We start from the raw sequence: 23,271 nt of genomic DNA on the forward strand, positions 1-23,271 counted from the left end.
TTAATTGTCCAATTGCCACAGTGCTTGTCAAAGCCAGTTCTGATTAATCTCCTTTGTCAGTGTGTCCTTTGCCATTCCCTATCACTCCTCCCTGAGAGAAACTTCACCCTGATTCATAAGGAAAAGGGGATGGCATAGTCTCTTAGCTACTTCCTGCTGAAAAGGGACGCTCATTTTTATATTCTTATACTGTCCACTAGTTGCCATCTCCACACATTTAATCTATTAAAAGTTAACAAAGGGAAATCAGAAATGGGTGACCCTGGAGGACATTATGCTGAGTGAAATATCTCAGTCACAAAAGGACAAATACTATATGGTGCTACTGTTGTAGAATGGGGCTGACATCGGGGTGGGGGTAAGACTGAGAAAAACTGGATAAGTTATGTTTACTGTATTGAAGTCGCTGAGGGAGAGAATAGTTTAAAAGTAATATATGTTAGGGAATTATGATTATTATAAGAGTCCGGAATGATGATTGCAGAGTGGAGTATACTCGGGGTAGGGGTCAGGGTGGGGGTGTACAGGGAGATTGTGTATCAAACTAATTATTTTAAGGATATTTCTCACTCAAATTTTATCTGTCTGGCTTGTGCTGTGCGTTTCGTTCTCTGTGTGTCTGTGCACCTGAATGGTCCCCTTACATTAATACTTTAAAAATGTTAATGGAATTAGTAAGCTAATGAATCCCTGCTTTTATTGTTATCTTATTATAATACTAATTTGAAACTTGTTTTTTAAAATAATTTTGAAATTTGCGTGTGTATGTGTGTGTATGATTGTATATCAAGTTTTCAATTAAAAAGGATAATTCCAAATGTTAGGTTTAAATGAAACATTTATCCTGTTCTTAATTTGAAAACTTTAAAGGTAGCTTACAAAATTAAAAATAGCTCAATAAAAACATCAGAAATAAAAATATAGAATAATAAGGATATAAAATTAGGTAACTAAATGTGTTTGATTACTTGATTGTTTTGTTGCTGACTAGTATATATAAATTAATGTTTGCAGTTTGGGGCTTTACTTTTAAAAGTTGATATTTCTCTAAAAGGTAGTTCATGAACCTTCAGGAATATTTTCTTATTTTAGATTCTCCAAATACTTCAATATTTCTTGAAGAATTGAAGAAAGCTGTTCAGCCTCTCCAAGATTATGGAATTTCAGTGGCAAAGGTACAAAGACATTTAGTAAAATATTAGTGATGTATTACAACTCTGTACATAAAACTGAATATTTAAAAATATTTCCATACTGGAAAAATGTTATTTTTTTCTCTTTTTAAGATGAAGACACAGCACAAAAAGGTAACTTCAGATAATAATGTGAACTAGTAGGAAATAAGCTGCTTACAATCTTTCATTTAGAGCATAATTCAATTCTGTACACCATGCTATTAAAGCTATGATGTAGTTTTTCAAATCTATAGTTAGTTTTTTGTATTGTCCAATATATGTATTGTAATGGATATCCACAGTTTAAAAATTTATTGAATTCCTTTTAGCAGGAACTGATGTAACAATGTTGTGATAATTGAAGTGTTTTTCCTTCTTTATTCTTCTAAGTCTTTGCAATTGCTGTGTTCCAGTTTTTCACGTTTATTTTTAGAACAAAGTTAAAATAATCTAACTTGAAGTTGCATATTTAATTTTTTTCAAAAGGAGTTCAAGCTTGCCTTGGAATAGTAAGACAAATTTTGACATGCATTATGAATTGGATACTATATGAGCCTTTAATTAAACATGGAATTTGGACTACATTAAATCTAGTGAGAAATAGTAACATTAATTTTTTAAAAAATTAGTATCTACTTAACTTTCTGTATGCATTCATTTATTCTTAGTTCATCAGCCTTTCTTCTGTGACATATAGCTACTGATGATCTTTGTTGCTGTGGTTCAGAAGATAGAAAGTGTAGAAAGATTATTTTGACCATATGCTTTAAATATGTATTATTGTTAGTTATTTTGAGTTGGTCCTGACTCAGTGCTCTATGCTAATATACAATTGAATGCAGTTCTGTCTTATCCTGTGCACCTCTCCCATTCATTGATGTTTTAACTTATTGTGGCTGTCACTGTGTTACTTTATCTATCTCATTGAGGATTTTCCCCATTTTTGCGTACTTTCCACTTTACCAAGCATGATGTTTTCCTCCAGGTACTGTCCCTCCTGATAATATACCCAATATTTGTGAAGCAAGATTTGTTTGTTCTCAAGCAGTCTATATATTTAGTAGTTTTCATAACACTGTAATTAAAGGTATCAATTATTCTCTGCTCTCCTTTATTCATTGTTTAGTAGCTCTAGTGTCCTAGTGATCAGGAGTTGTGCTACTAACCTAAAAGTAGGCTGTTCTAATCTACCTGCTGCTCTTCAGGAGAAAAATGAGCCTCTTCCAGCCTCTGAAAATCCACTGGAAGGTCAGCTATGAATCTGTTCCTTTTGATGGCACACAAGAGCAGCAACAACAGCATTCATTGTCTGGCTTTTACATGCATTTGAGTCAATTGAAAGTGTTATGCTTTGGGTAAAAGTCATCTTAATCTTCAAAGTGACGTCTTTTGTTTTGAACACTTACTACTTCAAGCAGATCTTTTTTAGAAGATTATTCTTTTTGTGTGTCACTATACATTCTCCTATTACTGTTATGATAAAAATCTAAACTCCTCATTGAGGGCAGTGGTTTCCTCTCTGATCTTTTTCTGTCCTTCCATCTTGCTTACGGTGTTCTTCACATACTTTTTAATTTTCTATTACTTGAACTTGTTAGATGTGCTATTGTTATAGGGCTCTGTATATTCTTTTACTATAGAAAACTCAAATATGTAGAACTCATAGCTTCTGCATATTTATGGATGGAAATAAATCACTTAATGAATTCAATTTTTTTGTTCAAATGTCACTTCCTCAAAGAAGGCTTGATTACTTATGTCCCTTTATTATATTTTTATTGATAGAGCACTGATAATTGCTTAACCTTACATATTATCTTAAAAGATACATATATTTCTTGTTGTTGTTGTTATGTTCAAGTTGACTATAACAAAGTGATGATATGCACAATAGCTCTGAACCCTGCTCTATCCTGAGCCAATCTCACTGTTTCTGATACACCTAGCCTCTTTACCCCAGTTATTGCCTTCTCTCCTGTGCAGTTATGTGAACCTTCCAAGCATGATATCCTAGACAAAAGTGTAAGTTTATAAGATAAAGATTTATACTGGAACTTAACTGTTTGTGGCTAGAAAAATGGCTAACAAATGGTAATTGTCATTGGTTACTGTCAAGTCTAACTAGATAGATAGTAAGCCCAAGTGTGTAGAGTAGAATTGGCTCATTGGCTTTTAAAGGCATGAATCCATGAATTACTTGAGGGAGGAAAGATGGACAATCTTTTCCTATGTGATTTACTCCTTTGAAAGCCCAATGAAGCTTCAGGTATGAGTTCTGATTCACTAGCAATGACTAGCTAAGCAGAGTGATAGGCAAGTGAAAGGTCAGATCTGTTATATTGTCATCAGTACCCTATCCTCTGATTTTCAAAAACAGTGAAAATGGAATATAGTAAAATACAGTTTTTAAAGTTATGGTTATATGCTGACTGTTAAATCTTAGTTTTCAGTTCTGATATATTTTCTTAATTTCAGTTCTCCTTTTGTAATTTTAAAATAAATGTAACTTCCTCAAATTGTTATTCTGTTCCTCAAACCTATTAAAATGAAAGTAAACAAAACAATATAAAACACCATCATTAAAAGAAAACAAGCAATACAATATAGAAACCATCTTTAAAAACAAAAACCCAAATAAGATTAAAAACAAAATTCTTACAGTCTCAGTTTTAGTTAAGCATACATCCATTTGCCCCAACATTGTTTTTACTGTTTTCCTCACCTCTGCTATTCCATGCTGCATAGATATTCTTTATCTTCTCCCTAGTTTTATTTGTATTTATTGCTAGTCTCTAATGAATCTATTCTGCCCTTTTCTGCTTTACTCTACATGCCAGTTATCCTTGCCTTATATTATACTCTTGTAACCTGCCTCCTTTTCTTTGTTCTCTTTTGCTCTCCACATTATGTTGCTGCCATTATTCTCTTCCTCCCTTCCTCCATTTTTTCTTCACATCGAATCTGTATTGTAAGGTATCAAGGGCTAGTATGGCTCCTTTAACATTGTCAAGGACTCAGGATCATTTTTTTCTGTGGCTTTTTAAAAAAATGGACTTTTCTAGATATTACGTTAGACCTCTCTGATATCCAGGTACCTTAACTGCAGACATATGATCTTACAAATTATCAATATTTGTGAGACTAGGATAAGAGAGAGAGTGTATCCCACACTGGGCAGCAAGACTTGAGTGAGATTGGAGTAAGACCCTGGTGAGAGCAAGACCATGGTGAAAACAAGACACTGGTGATGGCGGTAGAGAGACTGTGGCATTGCTGTGAAGAAACTGTTGCAAGGTGTAACCAGAGGAGCCCTGAGATAGGCCACAGTTAAAAATCTTGCTATTATTGGAAAATTAAAACAGACTCTCGGGGTGGGGGGAGAGGGAGGAAAGAGGAACGAACTGGGGGGGAGGGGAGGGAAAACAGTGCAACAATGAATGGAAACCCAAAATCTCTGTAAATGTTCATTAAAATTAATAAAATAAAAAAAAATCTTGCTATTCTAACCAGATGATAAGAGGAAAAGCTGACTGCTGAACTAAAACTGGAGCCTGGAGTAATTGAGAAGTTGTGCCTTTAGACTGTTGGGCTAAAACCTGGACTGGCATTGGGTATATTATTGCTTCTCCCATTCTCCAGATTATTTCTGTAATAAACCTCACTCTTGGTAACACAGCTGTGAGTAATATCTGTGAGTCAGCAATGAATGTCAGACTTAAATGATTGGTAGAAAGAGGTGCAGGAGCATAGTGGGTAGTGTGTCTAGCTGAGCAGCTATCTCTTTGCTGCTAGAAATATTATTTATGGGAATAGTTCTTCTCCTTTATAAAGTAGATAGAAGTCAGACTTGGCCATCCCGCTGCCCCCCCAATGCATTGCTTCCTTTCACATTTTCATCTCGGCATCCTAACCAAGTAGCTTCTTCTGGTCACATAGTGCTTTTGTCACTTTAATACTTGTTTTGTTGGGAAGAAGGAGAAAAGCAAGAGTATCCAGTTGGCTAAATGCCTACTTACAAAGAGCCTACTAAGAACCATCAACAACCTATATTATGCAGATGACACAGCCTTGCTTGCTGAAACTGAAGACGTACTTGCTGCAGAAGGTCAGGGACTATAGTCTTTAGTATGGATTGTAGCTCAACATCAAGAAAACAAAGATTCTTACCACTGGGCCAATTGACAGCATGATGATAGATGGAGAAGATATTGAGGTTGTTAACATTTACCATTTGTTCGACTCCACAATCAACACTCTTTAACATCAGCAGTCAAGAAATCAAAAGACAAATTGCATTGGGAAAATCTGCTGTCAGAGACTTCTCCAGAGTGCTGAAAAGCAACAATGTCAGTCTAGATAGATACAAAGGTGTGCCTAGTCCAGGCCATGGTCTTCGCAATTACTTGTTATGCTTCAGAGAGAGCTGGACAATAACTAATGATGACAGAAGAAGAACTGATGGCTTTGAGTTGTGCTGGAGAAGAGTCTTGAACATACCGTGGACTGCCAAGAAAACAAATAGGTCTGTTTTGAAGAGGATGAAACCAAGTTTTTCCTTGGAGACTAGGAATTTGAAGCTCTGTCTTACATATTTTAGGCACATGGCCAGGAGGGACCAGTCCTTGGAGAAGGACATATTCTTGTAATGGTGGAGGGACAGTGCAGGAGAGGAAGACCCCAGATGAGATGGATTGATACAGTATCTGGGGAAATGGGGGTTGGTTTACCAGAATTCGTGAGACTGACTCAGGACAGGGAAGGGTTCAGAGCTACTGTCATAGGGTTGCTATGGGTCACAGACGACTCGATGGCACATAACAACAACAACAAGAATCCTAGTATTCTTTACTGGAACTTCATTGACCCTCTCTAGCTTTTGGAGAAGATAGAGTGTTATAATGGAGCACGCACATTTTTGAGAGATTTGTTAAGACAGAAGAATGGGTATGAGGAACCACCACCGTCTCCTATAACTTTGATCTAGCTGTTAGGAAATTTTCTTTTTTCTTCCTTTTAGAAAAACTTTTATTTTTATTATTTTTTTTGTGTGCGTACTGTCATATCGGATCTGACTGGTACAGGAGGAAATTGTTCCTCCCCCCTCCAGCAGAGCATCTGGTGGATTCGAACCACTCACATCAGATATTGTAGTGCAGCTTCTTGCCTCTAGGCCACTAGAGCTCACCTGTTAGGACATTTTCATGTTTCCAACTTACTATTTACTCTTTTGCTTCTAGACTTTTGGCGATACTTTTTATTATGTTCTTTCCTTCTCCACTTGATTACTTCTCTGTAGTCTGTCAGCTTAATTTAAATGTGACCTCCTATGCATAATTAACTGCATCTGAGTAAGTGGGTGGTTATAGGATACACCTCCTGAAAAAAAATTGTTTTGACCTGGAGACAAATTGCAGTGTTTAATTTTCCTTCTTGTTTTCTTAACCAAAGACTTTGATTTTAAAATACATATTCTAATTATGACTTGTTGTTGTTGTTATGTGCCGTTGAGTCGTTTGCAACACATAGCGACCCTATGCACAACAGCCCTAAACCCTTCTCTATCCTGCGCCAACCGCACTGCCTCTGACACACCCCACCAGTGCGGGGGTAGCATTTCAAATCCACCAGCTGCTATGCAGGAGAAAGATGGTCAGTAACCTTGTGTGTGATTTACTGCTTCTGAAAACATGTTGGAGAATGAGATATGGTTCACTTATGACTCTATGGTCCACAATAACAACAATATATAATCACATATTTTAAGTATTTAGTAAACGTGCAATATTAAAAAATATAATCTTTTAAAGGTTAATTGTGTCAAAGAAGAGAGATCAAGGTACTGCGGGAAAGAAAATGATTTGATGAAAGCGTATTTATTCAGGTAAATAGATTTTTAAAAATGTAATGGACAAATACAAAGTTATACTGCCACAAATCCCAAGTATATGAAAGTTCACTAAGCTAGAATAAGGTTATATAAAACATAAGTCATATGAAGCTTAGCAAGAAATCTAAGTAAATAGATGTTATATTTAGTACTTAACCTATCTGTACTTCTAATTTCTTTATCTGTAAAATGAGGACATTCTATTATATATTAAATGAGAATCTTATGTGAACTCCTATTACTAATGTCTGTTAAATAAGCGCTGGATAAGCATTAGGAATAAATATATCAGTTAATATTTTAATATGAAATATATATGCTTTTGTGGTTCCTTTTGGGTTTTTTTTTTTTTTTTGAGAATGCTACCAATGTCCAGAGTAGAGATCCTTCTGCAGCTGGATATGCTAATGTGCTTATTTCTCAAATTTTTTTCTACCCTTGTATTTTTCTTAGGAAATGAGGACAAGCCCTGTTTCCACAGGGACTTACTCTCGAGGAAACTTTGTTTTCCATTCTACTCCTTTCCTCCTCAGTCAATTTGTGAAATCTCTGTATTTGTATGTAACAGGGAGGTTGATGAGATGTCTTTTTTCCCTTCTATTTTTTAAAAACAAGGTCCAGGACTTAACCTTTTTAAAGCCATTGACTGAGTATTTGTGATTACTTGAGTGTCTACTATGTGCCAGCCCTCTGATAAAAGTATAGGATCATGATAAGACCCTAAGGTCAAAGAACTTGCATCCTACTGTACTATACTGACAAATAAATAAAGTATAAGGTGATATTTCTCTAATGCTCTTTTAAACTTTTTATAGGGGCAACATATTACTGAGAGAATTCCCTACTGATACCTTATTTGATGTGAACGCCATCGTTGCTCATGTTCTTTTGTAAGTAGATGTGATACCCACCTATTTATTTACTTATTGGTTTTTTTTAAAAAAAATTATTTTATTTTATTTCATTATTTTTTTGTGTGTACTGTCAAATCAGGTCTGACTGGTACAGGAGGAGATTGTCCCTCCTTCTCCAGCAGAGCATCTGGTGGATTCGAACGTCACTCCTCTGGATTGCAGTGCAGCTTCTTGCCACTAGGCCACCAGAGCTCCCTTATTATTGTTGATCTTTTGATTTATCTTATGTGATTATACTTCATAGAATATCTTAGGGTTTCATTGTTATCTTTTTAGCCATTAACTTAATACAAATTATTGGCCTATTTGTGTTGTTGTAGTTGCTAGGTGCTGTCGAGTATGACTTAAACAACTCTATGAAGAACAGATATGGACCCTGTCCTGTTCTGTGACATCATCACAATCTCTGACAAAATTGAGCCCATTACTATAGTTACTGTGTCAGTCCACCTGATTGAGGGTTTTCTTCTCTTTTGCTGTCCCTCCACCTTCCCAGGTATTGCGTACAGTCTCTCCTAACAATGTGCCTCCAGTATGGGAGGCAAAGTTTTATCATGTTTGCCTCCAAGGACCATTCTGGACCATTGTGTCTCTAAAACATAGCTGTTTGTTCTTTTGACAGTCCGTAAGATATTTGAGAATTATCTCTCACATCACATTTCAAAGGTATCAATTCTTCTGTCTTCCTTACTCATTGCCCAGCTCTCAGGGTCATAATAAATGGTTGTAAAGACCAGGACCTGAATCTGATGTACGTTGGTCCTCAAACTAACATAATTGCATCTCAATAATTTTTGGAGGCCCCTGACTGAAGACTTTCCCAGTGATCTTCTGATTGCTGGTACCAAGTGTATTAATTGTGGATCCAAGTAAGATGTAATTGACCATTTCAAACTCTTCTCCGCCATACTGTTGCCTATGGGTCCAGTGGTGAGAATTTTTGTTTTTCTGACTTTAAGATGCACTCCATATTGAAGGCTGTAGTCTTTGATCTTCTGTAGCAAGCACTTCATGTCTTCCTCAGTTTCAGCAAGCATATTGTCATCTGCATAATGAAGGTTATTGATGAATCTTCTTCCATCCTGATGCCACATTTTTCTTCACAGAATCCAATTTCTCAAACAATTTGCCCAGCATATAGATTGAACAGGTATAGAGAGAGGATACAACTGTGATACACACCTTTTTTAATTTTAAACCATGTTGTGTTCCCTTTTTCTGTTCCCACAGCAGCCTCATGGTCTAGGTCTAGGTTTTGCATAAGCACCATTAAGTATTTTGGGATTCCCATTCTTCTCAGTGTTAGCCATAATTTGTTTGGATCCACACAGTCAAATGCCTCTTTGTAGTCAATAAAGCACAAATTGACATTCTTATGGTATTCTTTGCTTTCATCCAGGATCCATCTGACATTAGCATTGATTATCTCTGGTGCCATGACCTCTTTTAAATCCAGCTTAAACATCTGGCAATTTTCTGTCTATGTACTGTTCTAAGCATTTTGTTAATGATCTTCAGCAATGTTTTGCTTGCATATTATATTAATAACATTGTTCAATAATTTTCACATTCTGTTACATCACCTTTCTTGGAAATGGGAGGACTCTAGATCTATTCGGGTCAGTCAGCTGTCTTCCAAATTTCCTGGCCTAGACTGGTGAGCATGTCTAGGGCATCTTTCATTTGAAACATGTCAGTTGGTATCCCATTGATATCTGGGGTCTTATTTTTTTCAGTGTCTTCATTGCAGCTTGAACTTCTTCCTTCTTTAGTATTGGCTTTTGATTATATGACACTTCCTGAAATATTTTAGTGTTGGCCATTTCTTTTAGGCACAGTGACTCCTTATATTCCCTCCATCTTTTTTTGATGTTTCCTGGATCAATCAAGATTTTGCCTATGCTGTTGTATATTTTTAAGTCAAAACCAACTCATAGCTGACCCTCTGCCAGCTTTTCAGAGGTAGTTAATTGCATGGAGGAGATTGCCCATTCTCCTGCAGAGAAGAGGATAGCCTTGAGCTGTGTGCCTTCAGGATTACAGTGCAGCTTCTTGCCACTAGGCCACCAGAGCTCTCCTGTACAATCTGTTAAGTGTTATACAACTCAAGGCTTGAATTTGGTTTTCAGCTTGAGAAATGCAGAACAGTTTTTCCCTTCTTGGTCTATCATTCTAGGTCTCTGCTCATTCTGTTATAATACTTTGCTTTGTCTTCTCAAACTGTGCTTTGAAATCTCCTGTTTAGCTCTTTTACTTCAACATATTTTCCCCATTATTTTTGCTTCTTGATGCTCTAGGGCAATTTTCTGGGTCTCTTCTGACATCTATTTTCTTTTACTCCCCTCATGGATGATACACTTGATGTCATCCCACAACTCATCTGCCTTTCAGTCATAGGTGTTCATTGTTCCCTACCATTCTTAAGATGACTTTTAAATTCAGGTGGGATAGACTCAAGATCATATTTTGGTTTATATGGACTTGTTTTCATTTTCTTCAGCCTCAATTTGAATTTGCACATGAGTAATTGATAGTTTGTTTCACAGTCAGCACCTACCCTTGTTTGACTGCTGATATTGAGCTTCTCCAACAATTCCTTCCATAGATGTAGTCACTCTGATTCCTGTGCAGTCCATCTGGTGATGTCCATGTGTAAAATCACCATTTGTGGTTTGTTTGGGGTTTTTTTCTGCTCTTTTACTGGAGCTTGGGTCTGGTTCTACCTAGTGGCCATGTCACAGGCCAAACCAGGTGGGGACACCACCATGCCGGGGGTCCTGGCTCTGCTTCTGCCGCTCCTCCTTCATGAACTGCTTTTGTGGGTCCCCCTCGGTGTCACCTTTGGGGTCTGGCTACTTCTCAGGAAACATGTCTGGAAAGGTGAAGGTCTGTCTATGAGCCAGCTGGATATAGGTGACCTTGTAGTCTGGCTTTTTCACCCGCACATTTCTGTGATCTCATTTTCTGTTGGAACCGTGCTGCACCTGTGACCTCACGGCTGCCACCGGCACCTGGTAGATGCTCTACAGGTAGTTTCTGAGGTCCACCCTGGTCATTTCCAGCAGGATCTGGAACTGCACAGTGTCATTAGGCTGAGCTGTGCCAGGCTGGACCAGCTGGATTAAGGAGTTGGTTCGGAACACTCGGAGCTGTGGCACTTCAGCTGGTACAACACATTCTGTACCACGGTGGCCACCCATTTGTGTTTTTTAAAAAACTTATTTGTAATGAATAGTCACTGAATATACAAACATCAATTATTCTATTTCCGGTTTTGTTTCTGTCACCAAGTCCATACTGTCCAACTACCATTCCTTCTTCATTTTTCCCAACTTTTGTATTCCAGCATCCAGTTATCATTAACGTATCTTGACTGCATGTTTGGTCACTTTTGGACTGCAAAATTTGGTAAAAAAAATCTGTTTTCTCCTCTTTGGCTTTAGCTCTTGGCACGTATATTTGAATAAAATCTTCATAACAGGTCTTCCTTGTATTTCTCTTTATAAAACCAAAACCCAATAGCTAGCTGTTGGTTTGATTTCAAGTCAGGGAAACCCAGTATATATGTTAGAACAGAAGTGCACTCCATAGTGTTTTCTGTGGTTGATTTTTTAGAAATAGATTACCGAGTCTTTTTTCTGAGACTTTTTTAGAAAATTGAAGTTGCTAGCTTTGTTTAGAAGCCAAGTGCATTTTTTACTAATTATGCTATGTGTGTACTTCTCTCTGGATCACATAAAGAAATAATTTCTTGCAAAGGATACAGAAATGTGTAGATACTATTCAAAATAGGAGAGAGAGAAATTATCATGACCACAAAACTAAGTACTCTTGAATCAGTTCTAACTCAGGGTGTCTTTCTGTCAGGTTTTTGAGGTTATAAACTTAAAAGGAAGCCAATGGACACATTTTTATCCAGTGTAGCAGCTGGTGAATTCAAGCCACTGACCTATTGGTTAGCAGCTGAATGCTTTAACCACTTGGCACTGGAGATCTTTGATTGAGACTCAAACCAAAACCAATACCACAGAGTAGTAAATTTTGATGCTGTAACATAGTAGAAATTCTGTAGACCCAGAGTGGCTGGTAGGTGCACATGATCTATATTTTGGCTTGGAGCTGAGTATTTTGACCACAGTGTTAGAGTTCTTTTAATCGAGACCAATGTCTCATATTTATATTTGAATATTTGAAGTTTATTTCATTTTAATCAGATCAGAAGATTTCTCTAATTCCTTACTACAATGATGTAGAAAAACACAATTGGTGAAAAAAATTAAATTAGTAAAATCTGAGAACAGTGTAATGGTTAAATTTAGATATGTTTTACACAATTAAAGAATTATATTCTTGGATTTTTGTGGTCTGTCATGTGGGCATGTTGCTGTCCACTTTTTCAGTGAGATATTTTATGATATTCTTAAAATTTTATTGATTAAGAACATAATAACTTATTGAACTATTAAAATTTTATTACGCTGATTCTCCAAGACATAGTAGAGGAAATAAATTAAGTTCTTAGAATATAGCCTCATATTAAGAATACTATGTTTGAATGAAGAGAATGTTAAGCCCAAAGTGTAATATCTGAGATATTTTATGCCTGTATGTGTTCCTGAACATTATTGAAAATGGCTGGAGCTAGTATATAAACAGGGACTTGTCCGAAATTAAGATGAATTCAGAGAAGGCTGTGAGCAAGGTATATGATGTCAGATAGATCTTGGCTGAAAGCAAGACTGTCAGAAAGATATTTTCTTGTACTTAATTGACTACATAAAAGCATTCTACGTGTGGATCTTAGTCAGTGACGAAAAAAGTTGAGAAGAATGGGAATTCCAGAACACTTAACTGTGCTCATGTGGGATCTGAGTCTGGGCTAGGAAGCATGTGTTCAGATTTCATAGTTTAAAGTCAGGGAAGGTGTGGGTTAGTGTTGTGTTCATTTGCCAAGTAGAAATGCATATGCTCTGAGTTAGTTTTAACTTGGAGCAGCCCTCCCATAGATTTTTGAGGCTATAAACTCTAACAAGAAGGAGATTGTCCGTCTCTCTCCTGAGGAGCAGTTGGTGACTGAAGACCACTAGTGACATCGTCTGTTTGACTAGAAGTGCACCATTCTATGAACTGTATCACCTTTCACCCTATCTGTTCAAGCTGTATGCCAGGCAAATAATCCAAGAAGTTGGAATATGTGAAGAAAAATGTGACAACAGCATTAAAAGCTTCAATTATCCACATAACAGAACTTTGCTTGCTGGTGTTCTCTGCCTTCAGCCAAGATGAATCTGACAACAGGATAGGGCAGGATTTCAATCTGTTGTTCATGGGGTCAGTATGAGCTACAGTGGACTCAATAGTACCTAACAACAACAACAACAAACTACAACATTTCTTCATTTGACAAAAAACTTAGGTTTTAGTTGTTAGAAATGGTATAGGTGATTGGGTGGGAGAGAATTTGTAGGTGTACTTTGTACACTTTGTATTTATGAGTACTTTTTGAATTTTGAGACATAAAATACTACAGACTCATAAAATATATGAAATTCAAATAGAATATCAGAATTAAGATTTAACTGTTTTATAAAATATGCATATTTCAAACTGATGGAATTTGAATGCTTTACTTTGTAAGGAAATAGTTGCCTCATAGGTTTAAAATTGACTATCTAACCACTCTGAGGCCAAATTAGATAGAGATGTAAAACCAAAGTTCTATAATTTTAAAATGTAGATTTGAAGTTTATATAATACACAAAGAAATTAGGATTTATTGAGGAATTGAGTCCTTATTCCTTAACTTCCATTGTGTGATCCAAGCAATTTATCTTTTTAAATGACTAGTTATTCTCATCTTTCAATATTAAATATTTGAAATGTTAAAAATATTGAGAGAACTGTTTAAAAGGAATCTATGATTAGGTATTATTGTTATGACAGGTCTCCAGAATGAAGGCAGCATAGTGAAGTGGACTTGGGGGAAGGGATTATCTAACAAAGAAAGAATTTTTCTTTTACTTTCCAAAGAGAAGAGCAAATTGGGGTGGAGAGGTGGGCAGGGAGAAAAGTGTAACAATGAATGAATGGAAATCCAAAGTCTGTAAATTTTCATTAAAATTAACTAAAAAAAGGAAAAAAAAATTGTAATCTTCTGAGATTTTTATAAAGATAAAAGAGGATAACTAATATGAAATTACATAGTGAATTTTATCCAGTTCTTTACAAATAATAAGATGTCTTTCTCCCTGTATAAAGCAGGAAGTTTAACAGTTAAGAAAAAAAAATTTGAGATATCTACTTGTGGTTTTGCTTCACCAAGAGAAGTGGGTTCATCTGAGTTCATGCTGTGACGGTTGGTTGCAGGTAGTTTCCTCAAGGCAACATTTGTGAAGATCAATCTTTTTTACCTATTCATTACTGACTTCTGAAAAATCATGAAGGAAAGCAAAAGAGGAAGATTATTCAGAACTGTAAGAAACGGTGAAATCTCATTAAGATACGGTACTTGATGTTCTTGTGATTTAATATTTTGTCAGAAAATAGATTTTTTAAAACTAGCATAAAATACAGACTTCAGTATCGTAGTTACTGTTTTCCTAATGATCCTATTTCTACTAATATTTTGTGCTTTAGCACATATTGTAGAGTGTGGGAGTTTAGTCTTTAGGGGATATAGGACTTTTGGAGAAAACTTCCTTTGAAGTTCTTTTACTTTAAATAAAAAGCCAGGGGCCTACTATTATAAAAGCAGGGTCTCGTAGACTCCTTATTTTTCTTTTTGACAGTCACTTAGTTCTGGCCATATAACACATCTACCATGTGGCTATATACTAGGAGAGTCTCAAAAAAAGTGTGCCAAAAAAAAAAAAAAAAAAAGGAAGACTTTTCCAGGAATTGAAGGACTTGCCAAGGGCACTTTATCAGAGAAGGAACATTCCAAGACAGATTCTTTTCTCTATTTCTCCTCTTTGGGATGGACGTGAAAGAGTACAGCTTGTGGAATAGATCCTAGAGATTCTTAGATGTCCTCATAGTCTTGAAATGAACATTTAGAAAATATGTTAAAACTAAGGCATCGGGGAAATAACAGGTATCGTTAGATTACAAATGTTGTTCTGGTTATTACTGGTTTGTGGATAATGACTACTTAATGATCTTTAGGACATTAGGCATGTGACCTCTCTAGACCCATGACCTTATTTATTTAATGGGGTTAATGACAATAACCAGTTTCAGACAACTGCTAAAAGAATGAAACAAGAAGGCATGCACCGAAGAGGATTTTTAGTTATAATCTCCAGCAGTTGGGCCTGACTGGCTTAAACAGTACAGGATATGGAGAGGACATACGCTATCACAGGCTCAGTAGCAGGGCTGAACAACTCGATTTAAAGATTATATAGCCCCACAATATAGTTAAAATCCTGACATACAGCTAGTGTAAGGAGTACTGTTACATTACTTACTGCTAATTGGATGCGTCAGTTTGCATTGTCTGCACTGGGGGTTGTATTATTTTGTAACTTCACACTGGAACTATTGTTACATCTATTTTTCAGAATAGTTCTTAACCCTCTCTGGCTCTTTGTTTCACTAACTCTTCTTATTCTCAGGCAAGTGATTTTAGACCTTGTAACAGGGAACCTGGAAAAGAAAGTTTATGATATTACAGCTTTTAAATGGGCTTGTGCTATGCCACCACCAAGATTTGGAAAACTGAAAATTTCTAAAGCAAAACAGTATAAGTCAGAGTATGTCAGTCTGTCTCTGACACACCTACCCCGATTACCCTAGTCACTGAATCACTCTATCTCATCGAAGTTCTTCCTTTCTTGCACTGTCTCTCCAACCTCACAAGCATGATGTCCCTCTTTAAGGACTGGTCCCTCCTTGTAACATGTCCAAAGTATGTCAGAGGAAGCTACCTGCCTCCAAGGAGCAAGTTCGTTTCACCCACTCTAGGATGAACCTGTTTTATCTCCTGTCAATGCATGGTATATTCAGTACTCCAACACCACAGACCAAAGGCATCAATTCTCCTTCTGTCATCCCTAGTCATTGTCCAGCTTTCTGATGCATAGGAAGTAGTTACGAAGACTATGGCCTGGACCAGGCACACTTTAGTCTCCAGACTGACATCATTGCTCTTCAGTACTTTTGAGAGGTCTCTGAGAGCAGACTTTCCCAATGCATAGGAATGATTGTATGAAAAACAATATGAATGAAGAATAGTTGGAAACACAATGTACATGAACTTTGTGAGCAAACCGATATAAAATAAATAAACACCAACAAAACAATAGATCATTTTTTTAAAAGAATATTTTTTTTAGTATTTAAGGGAAAACACCTAGCATATAGTAAGTGCTAGCTCAGTAATTTTTTTTAAATAGTAATGGAGCTGTTGGTAGTGTAGTCTATAGGGAGTTACACTGCTAACTTAAAGACACACTTCTTTGGTGCCTGGATGCCTGGAATCCACCAGCCACTCTACGGAAGAAAGACTCAGGATCTAGTTATATAAAAACTACCAACAGTGATGGGAGTTATGTTGTTGTTATGTGCTGTAAAAATGCTTGCAATTCATAGTGACCTTTGTACCTGGATGCCTGGAATCCACCAGCCACTCTACGGAAGAAAGACTCAGGATCTAGTTATATAAAAACTACCAACAGTGATGGGAGTTATGCTGTTGTTATGTGCTGTAAAAATGCTTGCAATTCATAGTGACCTTTGTACAGCAGCCCTAAACCCTTCTCTATCCTTTGCCAATCTCACTTTCTCTGACACACCTACCTCAATTACCCCCGTCACGAAATCATTCCACCTCAGCGAGGATCTTCCTCTCCTGCTCTGCACCCACACCCTCCCAAGCAACGCCCTTATCCAAAGTCTGGTCCCTCCTTGCGACATGTCCAGACTATGTCAGATGAAGCTTCAGAATCCTTGCCTTCAAGGAGCAGTCCAGTTTAACCCTCTCCAAGATGAACCTATTTGTTTTCTTAGCAGTCTATGGTATATTCAATACTTTTCTCCAACACCACAGTTCAAAGGCATCAATTTTCCTTCTATCATCCCTAGTCATTGTCGAGCTCTGTGATGCATAACAAGTGATTGCAAAGACCATGGCCTGTATCAGGCACACCTCAGTCTCCAGAGTGATACCAGTGCTCTTGAGTACTTTGGAGAGGTCCCTAAAAGTAGACTTTCTTATCACAATACATCATTTAATATCCTGGCTGCTGGTGCCGAGAGTGTTGACTGTGGAACTAAGCAAACTAAAGCTGTGTACAATCTCAATCTCTTCACCATCCATTCTGATGCTGCCAACTAACTGGCCCACTGGTAAGAATCTTTGTCTTCTTGATATTGAGCCTCAATCCATATTGAAGGCTGTAGTCCTTGACCTTTTGCAACAAGCACTTCAAGTCCTCCTCAGTTTCAGCAAGCAGGGTTGTGTCATCTGCATAACACAGATTGTTGATGAATCTTCCTCCAATCCTAATACCACACTTCTCATACAGCCCAGCCTCTCGGATAATCTGTTCTGCATATAGGTTGAAAAAGTATGGAAATAGGATACATCCCTGGTGTACACCCTTCCCAGTTTTGAATCATGCAGTGTTTCCTTGCTCTGTTCTGACAGCTGCCTCTTGGGCCAAATATAGGTTTTGCATTAGCACAATCAAGTGTTCTGGGATTCCCATTCTTCTCAGAGTCAGCCACAGTTTGTTACGATCCACACAGTCAAACACCTTTGCATAATCAATGAAACACAGATAGACATTCCTCTGGTAATCCATGCTTTTAGCCAAGATCCATCTCACATTAGCTGTAATATCCCTAGTACTACAACCCGTTCTAAATCCAACCTGCACTTCTGGCAGTTCTCTGTTGATATGCTGTTCCAGTTGTTTTTGGATAATATTCAGCAGAATCTTGCTTGCATGTGATATCAATGATATTGTTCAGTAATTTCAACTTTGTTGGGTCACCTTTCTTTGGAATGGGAACAAATAAAGATCTTTTCTAGTTAGTTGGCCTAGTGGTTGTCCTCAAAATTTCTTGACACAACTTGGTGAGCACATTCAGGGCAGCATCTGTTAGTTGAAATATGTCAATTGGTATACCATCAATTCCTGGAGCCTTATTTTTTTCCATTTCCTTCAAAGCAGCTTGAACTTCTTCCTTCATCACCATAGACTCTTTATTCTCATATGTTGTTTCATGAAATTCTTGTATCTCCCAATTCCTTTCAGTACAGTGACTCTGTATACTTTTCCCATATTCTTTTAATGCTTTCTGGATCATTTAGTATTTTGCCCAAAGCATCCTTGATTATATCAACTTGAGGTTTGAATTTGTTCTTCAGTTTCTTGAGCTTAAGAAATGCTGAGCGAGTTCGGCCCTTTTGATTTCTTAACTCCAGCTCCTTGTACATTTCATTGTAATATTTTACTTTGTCTTCTCACGCTATGGGCATTATAGAAGTTAAAATGATATAATTTCTAAAAATATTCGAATGGTGCTATTGGTGGTGTTGTCTGTAGGGAGTTGCTCTGCTAACCTAAAGACCTTATTGGTGGCTGAATTCCACCAGTCATTCCCCAGGAGAAAGAAAGGCAGTCTGTTCCTGTGAGATTTACTGCCTTAGAAACACATGAAATTGTTTGGCTAGAAATTGGTTCTGATTCAGTGACAGTGAGTGAGTGAAAAAAAAACTTGCAAGAAATATGTGATGAACAGATAAATATTTAAGCCAATGTAATTTTATAGGCTTAATTTTGAGGGTGACCATCAGGTTGAAATGTTTTTATAATAATACTAAGATGTTATTTATCTTTTATCACTTTTATTTTTTAATAAGTGCAATTTCCAAATCTCTGATGACCTAGTGGTAAGAGACTGCTCTGCAATCCTGAAGGCATGCGATTCACATTCAACATCTAGTCTGTGGAGAACACTTGATTGTGCTTTTGTGAAACTTCTACTTGTTTGTGTTTTTGTGAAACTTATACTTGGACTAGAAGGCAGTCGCCAGAACAGAGCAAGTAAACACTGCTTGGTTAAAAATCAGGAAAGGTGTATGCCAGGGATGAATCCTTTCTCTATTCCTTTTCACTCTACATACAAAACAGATCATCCTTTGTGACTGAGATGTTTCATTCAGCATAATATCCTCCAGAGTCACCCATTTTGTATGATATTTCATGAGTTGTTTGTTTTTTAATACAGCATAGTATTCCATTGTGTGAATATACCAGAGCTTCTCTATCCATTCATTTGTTGATGGGCACTTGGGTTGTTTCCAGCTCTTTGCTATTGTGAACAAAGCAGCAATAAACATTGGTGTGCATGAAAAAAAAAATCACCATTTCTATAAGTGTGGTCGAACAACATGAGGTTGAAGAGAAGGGAAAGACCTTGGTTGTTCATGCAAGGCCTTGTAACTATGGACGTAAGTCTTTTAGTTGTTTGAATGGTTCAGATATATTAAAGGCTGAGACATCTGTAAAGTTTTATTTGACCAGTGAATATAAATTCACTGATGTGATTGTGATGGAGAATGAGCAGGGATATTTATGGGAAAAGTATTCAGCAGATACGTTTTAAATAACTAAGTTTATATGCTGGCCACCAGGGTTCTTCAGAGAAACAGAAGCACACACTCAGACTCTTCTATCTCACTCCACACTGATTGGTTGCTTTCAGGGAATTGTCTAACACAGTTTTGAGGACTGGCAAGTCCAAAATATACAGATTAGGTGACTGGAAACCCCAACAGAAGATCTCTTAGCTGCTTGAGGCAGAATTCCATTCTTTTTGGAAGCCTTTGTTTTGTTCTTAAGATCTTCAACTGATTAGAGGATGGTAATAGCCTTTGATTGGCTGTTGCTGATTGGAAATATTAATTAATTGAGTAAAATACCATCAAATCAGTATATTAGTATTTTACCACCTGGAAACAATAGATAAGTTTGACTATAATATCAACCATTGCAGTATATACCACATATTTCTACCTCTCTATTTCAGTTCTCTTCTTTTTAATGAAGTAAAATATATTACTACTCTGGAAGATCTTCAGAATATAGAAAATGCTGTAAAAGGAAAAGCAAATATTGTATTTGCTTATGTAAGAGCCATCGGAACACCAGGTATTTATTAACTTTAACTTTGCTCTTCACTCTGTCTCTACTGTAATATATGTTAAAATACTTAAAGTCAGGTTTTTGATAAAAATTATAATATAGTAAAACTTGCAAAAGCTGGGAAACTTATCACAGTTCTAAAAGAATAGCAAAAAAGAAGTAAGATTGTATCCTGTCAAAGGTGGAAGATTTGTGAGACCTGTAAAAATTTGGGTAGTCTTCCTCAGTTCTGGCTTTAGAGGTTTCACTATAATTGAAAAGAAATTTTAGTTTTACTGTTACCTTTCTTTAAGCAGACAGCATAGTATAGTGATTGAATTAGAATTCTGGAGCCAGACTGCCGAAGTTTGATTTGACCCTCTGCCCTATCAGTTGCTGAGATTGTGATTTTTGCTGTGCCTCAGTTGCCTAATGAATAAGATGGGAAAGATTCTTGTACTTCTGTCTTAATATTATTATAAAGTTCTGATATATTTGAAAAGTTAAAATGTTTCCTGGCAAATGTGTGGTACAAAGAAAGCAAATGTAATTAAAGAGACAGGAGAGAGAAAAAAGACCATCAATGTCAGAAGAGACTTTGAAACTTTTACTTCAGAATGTAGAGAGGACAAAACAAAGGGAAAATGCTGAATAAGAGAGAAAAACCACAGGATAGCTCAAGGGAAAAAAAAAAAGCAAAGTATTATAGCAAAATGTGCAAAGAGCTGGAGTTAGAAAAGCACTAGGAAAGAACATGCTCAGCATTCTTAAGCTGAAAAAAAAAAAGGTGAAGAACATATTCAAGCCTCGAGTGCAGTAGTAAAAGGTACCTTGGGCAGAACATCAAAATAAGGTTTAAGGAATTGAGTTACTTATTATACCAAAAAGAATTGGTTGACACAGAACAATTTCAGGAAGTAGAATATGATCAAGGACCAATAATAATAAAGGAAGAAATTCAAGTTGCACTGAAGATTGTTGTTGTTAAGTGCCATCGAGTCGTAGATGACTCATAGCTACCCTATCAACAAAAGACCTGAACACTTTGGCATAAAAGATTCCAGGAATTATGAGATACCAATTGATATATTTCAGCAAAGATATGCAATCTTGGATGTGTTCATTAATCTATGTCAGGAAATTTGGAAGATAGGTTTTTGGCTGACTGACTGGAAGAGACCAGTATTTATTTCCATTTCCAAGAAAGGTGAGAATGTGGGAAAATGTCAGTAAGACAGACCACACACAAATAAAATCTTGCAGGATATTATTTAAAAATAGCTTAAATGGGAAATAGCTGGTGTGAGAAACAATGTATATGAATTTTGTAAGTAAAGCAAGATAAAATAAAAAAAATATTTTAAAAAGTGGCTGAGACAGTACGTTGACAAGGAATCTTCAGACGTTTGAGCTGGATTCAGAGGATGTAGTGCCATGAGGGGATATGATTACTGATGTCAGTTGGATCTTGGCTGAAAGCAGAGAATACCAGATGATATTTATATACCAGAAGGGTATTTTATTTGCTATACAAAAGCTTTTGATGTGTGAATAATTAAGGTCAGTAGTGAGAAGAAGGGAATCCCAAAATACTTAATTGTTCTAACCACACAGAGACAAAAACAGTTGTCAGATAAGAACAAGGAAACACTTCACGCTTTACAATGAGGAAAGATATTCATCAAAGGTGTATCCTTTCTCCGTACATATTCATCTGTATTTTGAGCAAATAATTCTGGAATATGGACTATATTTAAAAAGTATATGGCATTAGGATCAGAAGAATACTCATCAGCAACCTGTATTATGCACATGGCACACAACCTTCTTGCACAAAGTGAAAAGGGCTTAAGGCACCTGCTGCAGAAGAACAAAGACTACTGCCTTCAATATGGTTTACATTTTAACATCAAGAAAACAAAAATCCTCACCACTGGATAAATAGGCAATATCATGATGTTGTTGTTGTTGTTGTTGTTATGTGCCGTCGAGCCGCCTGCGACTCATAGCGACCCTATGTACAACAGCCCTAAACTCCACTCTGTCCTGTGCCAGTCGCACTGTCTCTGACACTCCCATCCCAATTATCCCAGTCACTGAATCAATCCACCTCATAGAGGGCCTTCCTCTCCTGCACCGTCCCTCCACCCTCCTCTCCAAAGTGCTGAAGAGCAGTGGTGTCTCTCTGGAGACTAAGGTGCGTCTGATACAGGCCATGGTCTTCGCAATCACCTGTTATGCATCAGAGAGTTGGACAATGACCAAGGAGGATAGAAGGAGAATTGATGCCTTTGAGCTGTGGTGCTGGAGAAGAGTATTGAGAATACCATGGACTGCTAGGAAAACAAACAGATTTGTCTTGGAGAGGGTTAAACCGGGTGGCTCCTTGGAGGCAAGGATTCTGAGGCTCTAACTTAAATATCATGATAGGTAGAGAAAAAATTGAAGTTGTTAACATAATAGTTTTACTTGGATCCATGATCAAAACAGCCTTGATAGCCGCAGTAAAGAAATCAAAAGACGTTGTACTAGGGAAATCTGTTATTCAGGACCTCTCCAAAGTTCTGAAGAGCAAGGATATATATTTAAAGAGTAAAGTTTGACCGATACAAGCCTTGGCAGTTTTGGTTGCTTCCCAAGAGTCTGAGAGTTGCACAGTGAGTAAAGAAGACCAAAGAAGAATCAATGCCTAGGGAGTTCTGGTGACCTCATGTCAAGAATCTGCGCTGCAATCCTGAAGGCACATGGTTCAAATCCAGCAGATACTCCACTAGGGAAGGACAGGCAGTCTCCTTCTGTGTCATCTGGATCCAATTTGACAGTACACAGTAAGGGGGGGGGGAAGGAAGAAAAAAAATGTATCATCAATGCCTTTGAGTTGTGGTGTTGGAGGAGAGTATTGGATATCTCATGGATTGCCAAAAGAACAAACAAATCTATCTGGATGAAAGGGGAACCAGAATGCTCAATAGAGGCAAGGATGATTAAACATCTTGTCACATACTTTGAATTTGCATATGCATATGAGTAAATTCAAATTCATATGGATTCAAATTCAAATTCAAATACAATATGGATTGAGGCTCAATGTCAAGAAGACAAAGATTCTCACCACTGGACCAATTGGCAGCATCAGGATGGATGGTAAAGAGATTGAGATT

The 23,271-nt window shown here is 37.0% G+C and overlaps 1 protein-coding gene across 1 annotated transcript in view; it reads left to right on the forward strand.

Annotated features, from left to right (window-relative positions):
* Positions 1-23,271, forward strand: part of TXNDC16 (thioredoxin domain containing 16) — a 118,787-nt gene that overhangs the window by 16,410 nt on the left and 79,106 nt on the right. Inside the window, 4 exon segments of the mRNA XM_006894373.1 lie at positions 1,093-1,175; positions 6,983-7,056; positions 7,878-7,952; positions 20,016-20,137. Of these exon segments, the coding sequence (XP_006894435.1) occupies positions 1,093-1,175; positions 6,983-7,056; positions 7,878-7,952; positions 20,016-20,137 (354 nt within the window).

This window comes from Elephantulus edwardii, unplaced genomic scaffold (genome assembly GCF_000299155.1).
Source record: "Elephantulus edwardii isolate Elephantulus edwardi_28Jun2011 unplaced genomic scaffold, EleEdw1.0 scaffold00140, whole genome shotgun sequence".
Taxonomy (NCBI): domain Eukaryota; kingdom Metazoa; phylum Chordata; class Mammalia; order Macroscelidea; family Macroscelididae; genus Elephantulus; species Elephantulus edwardii.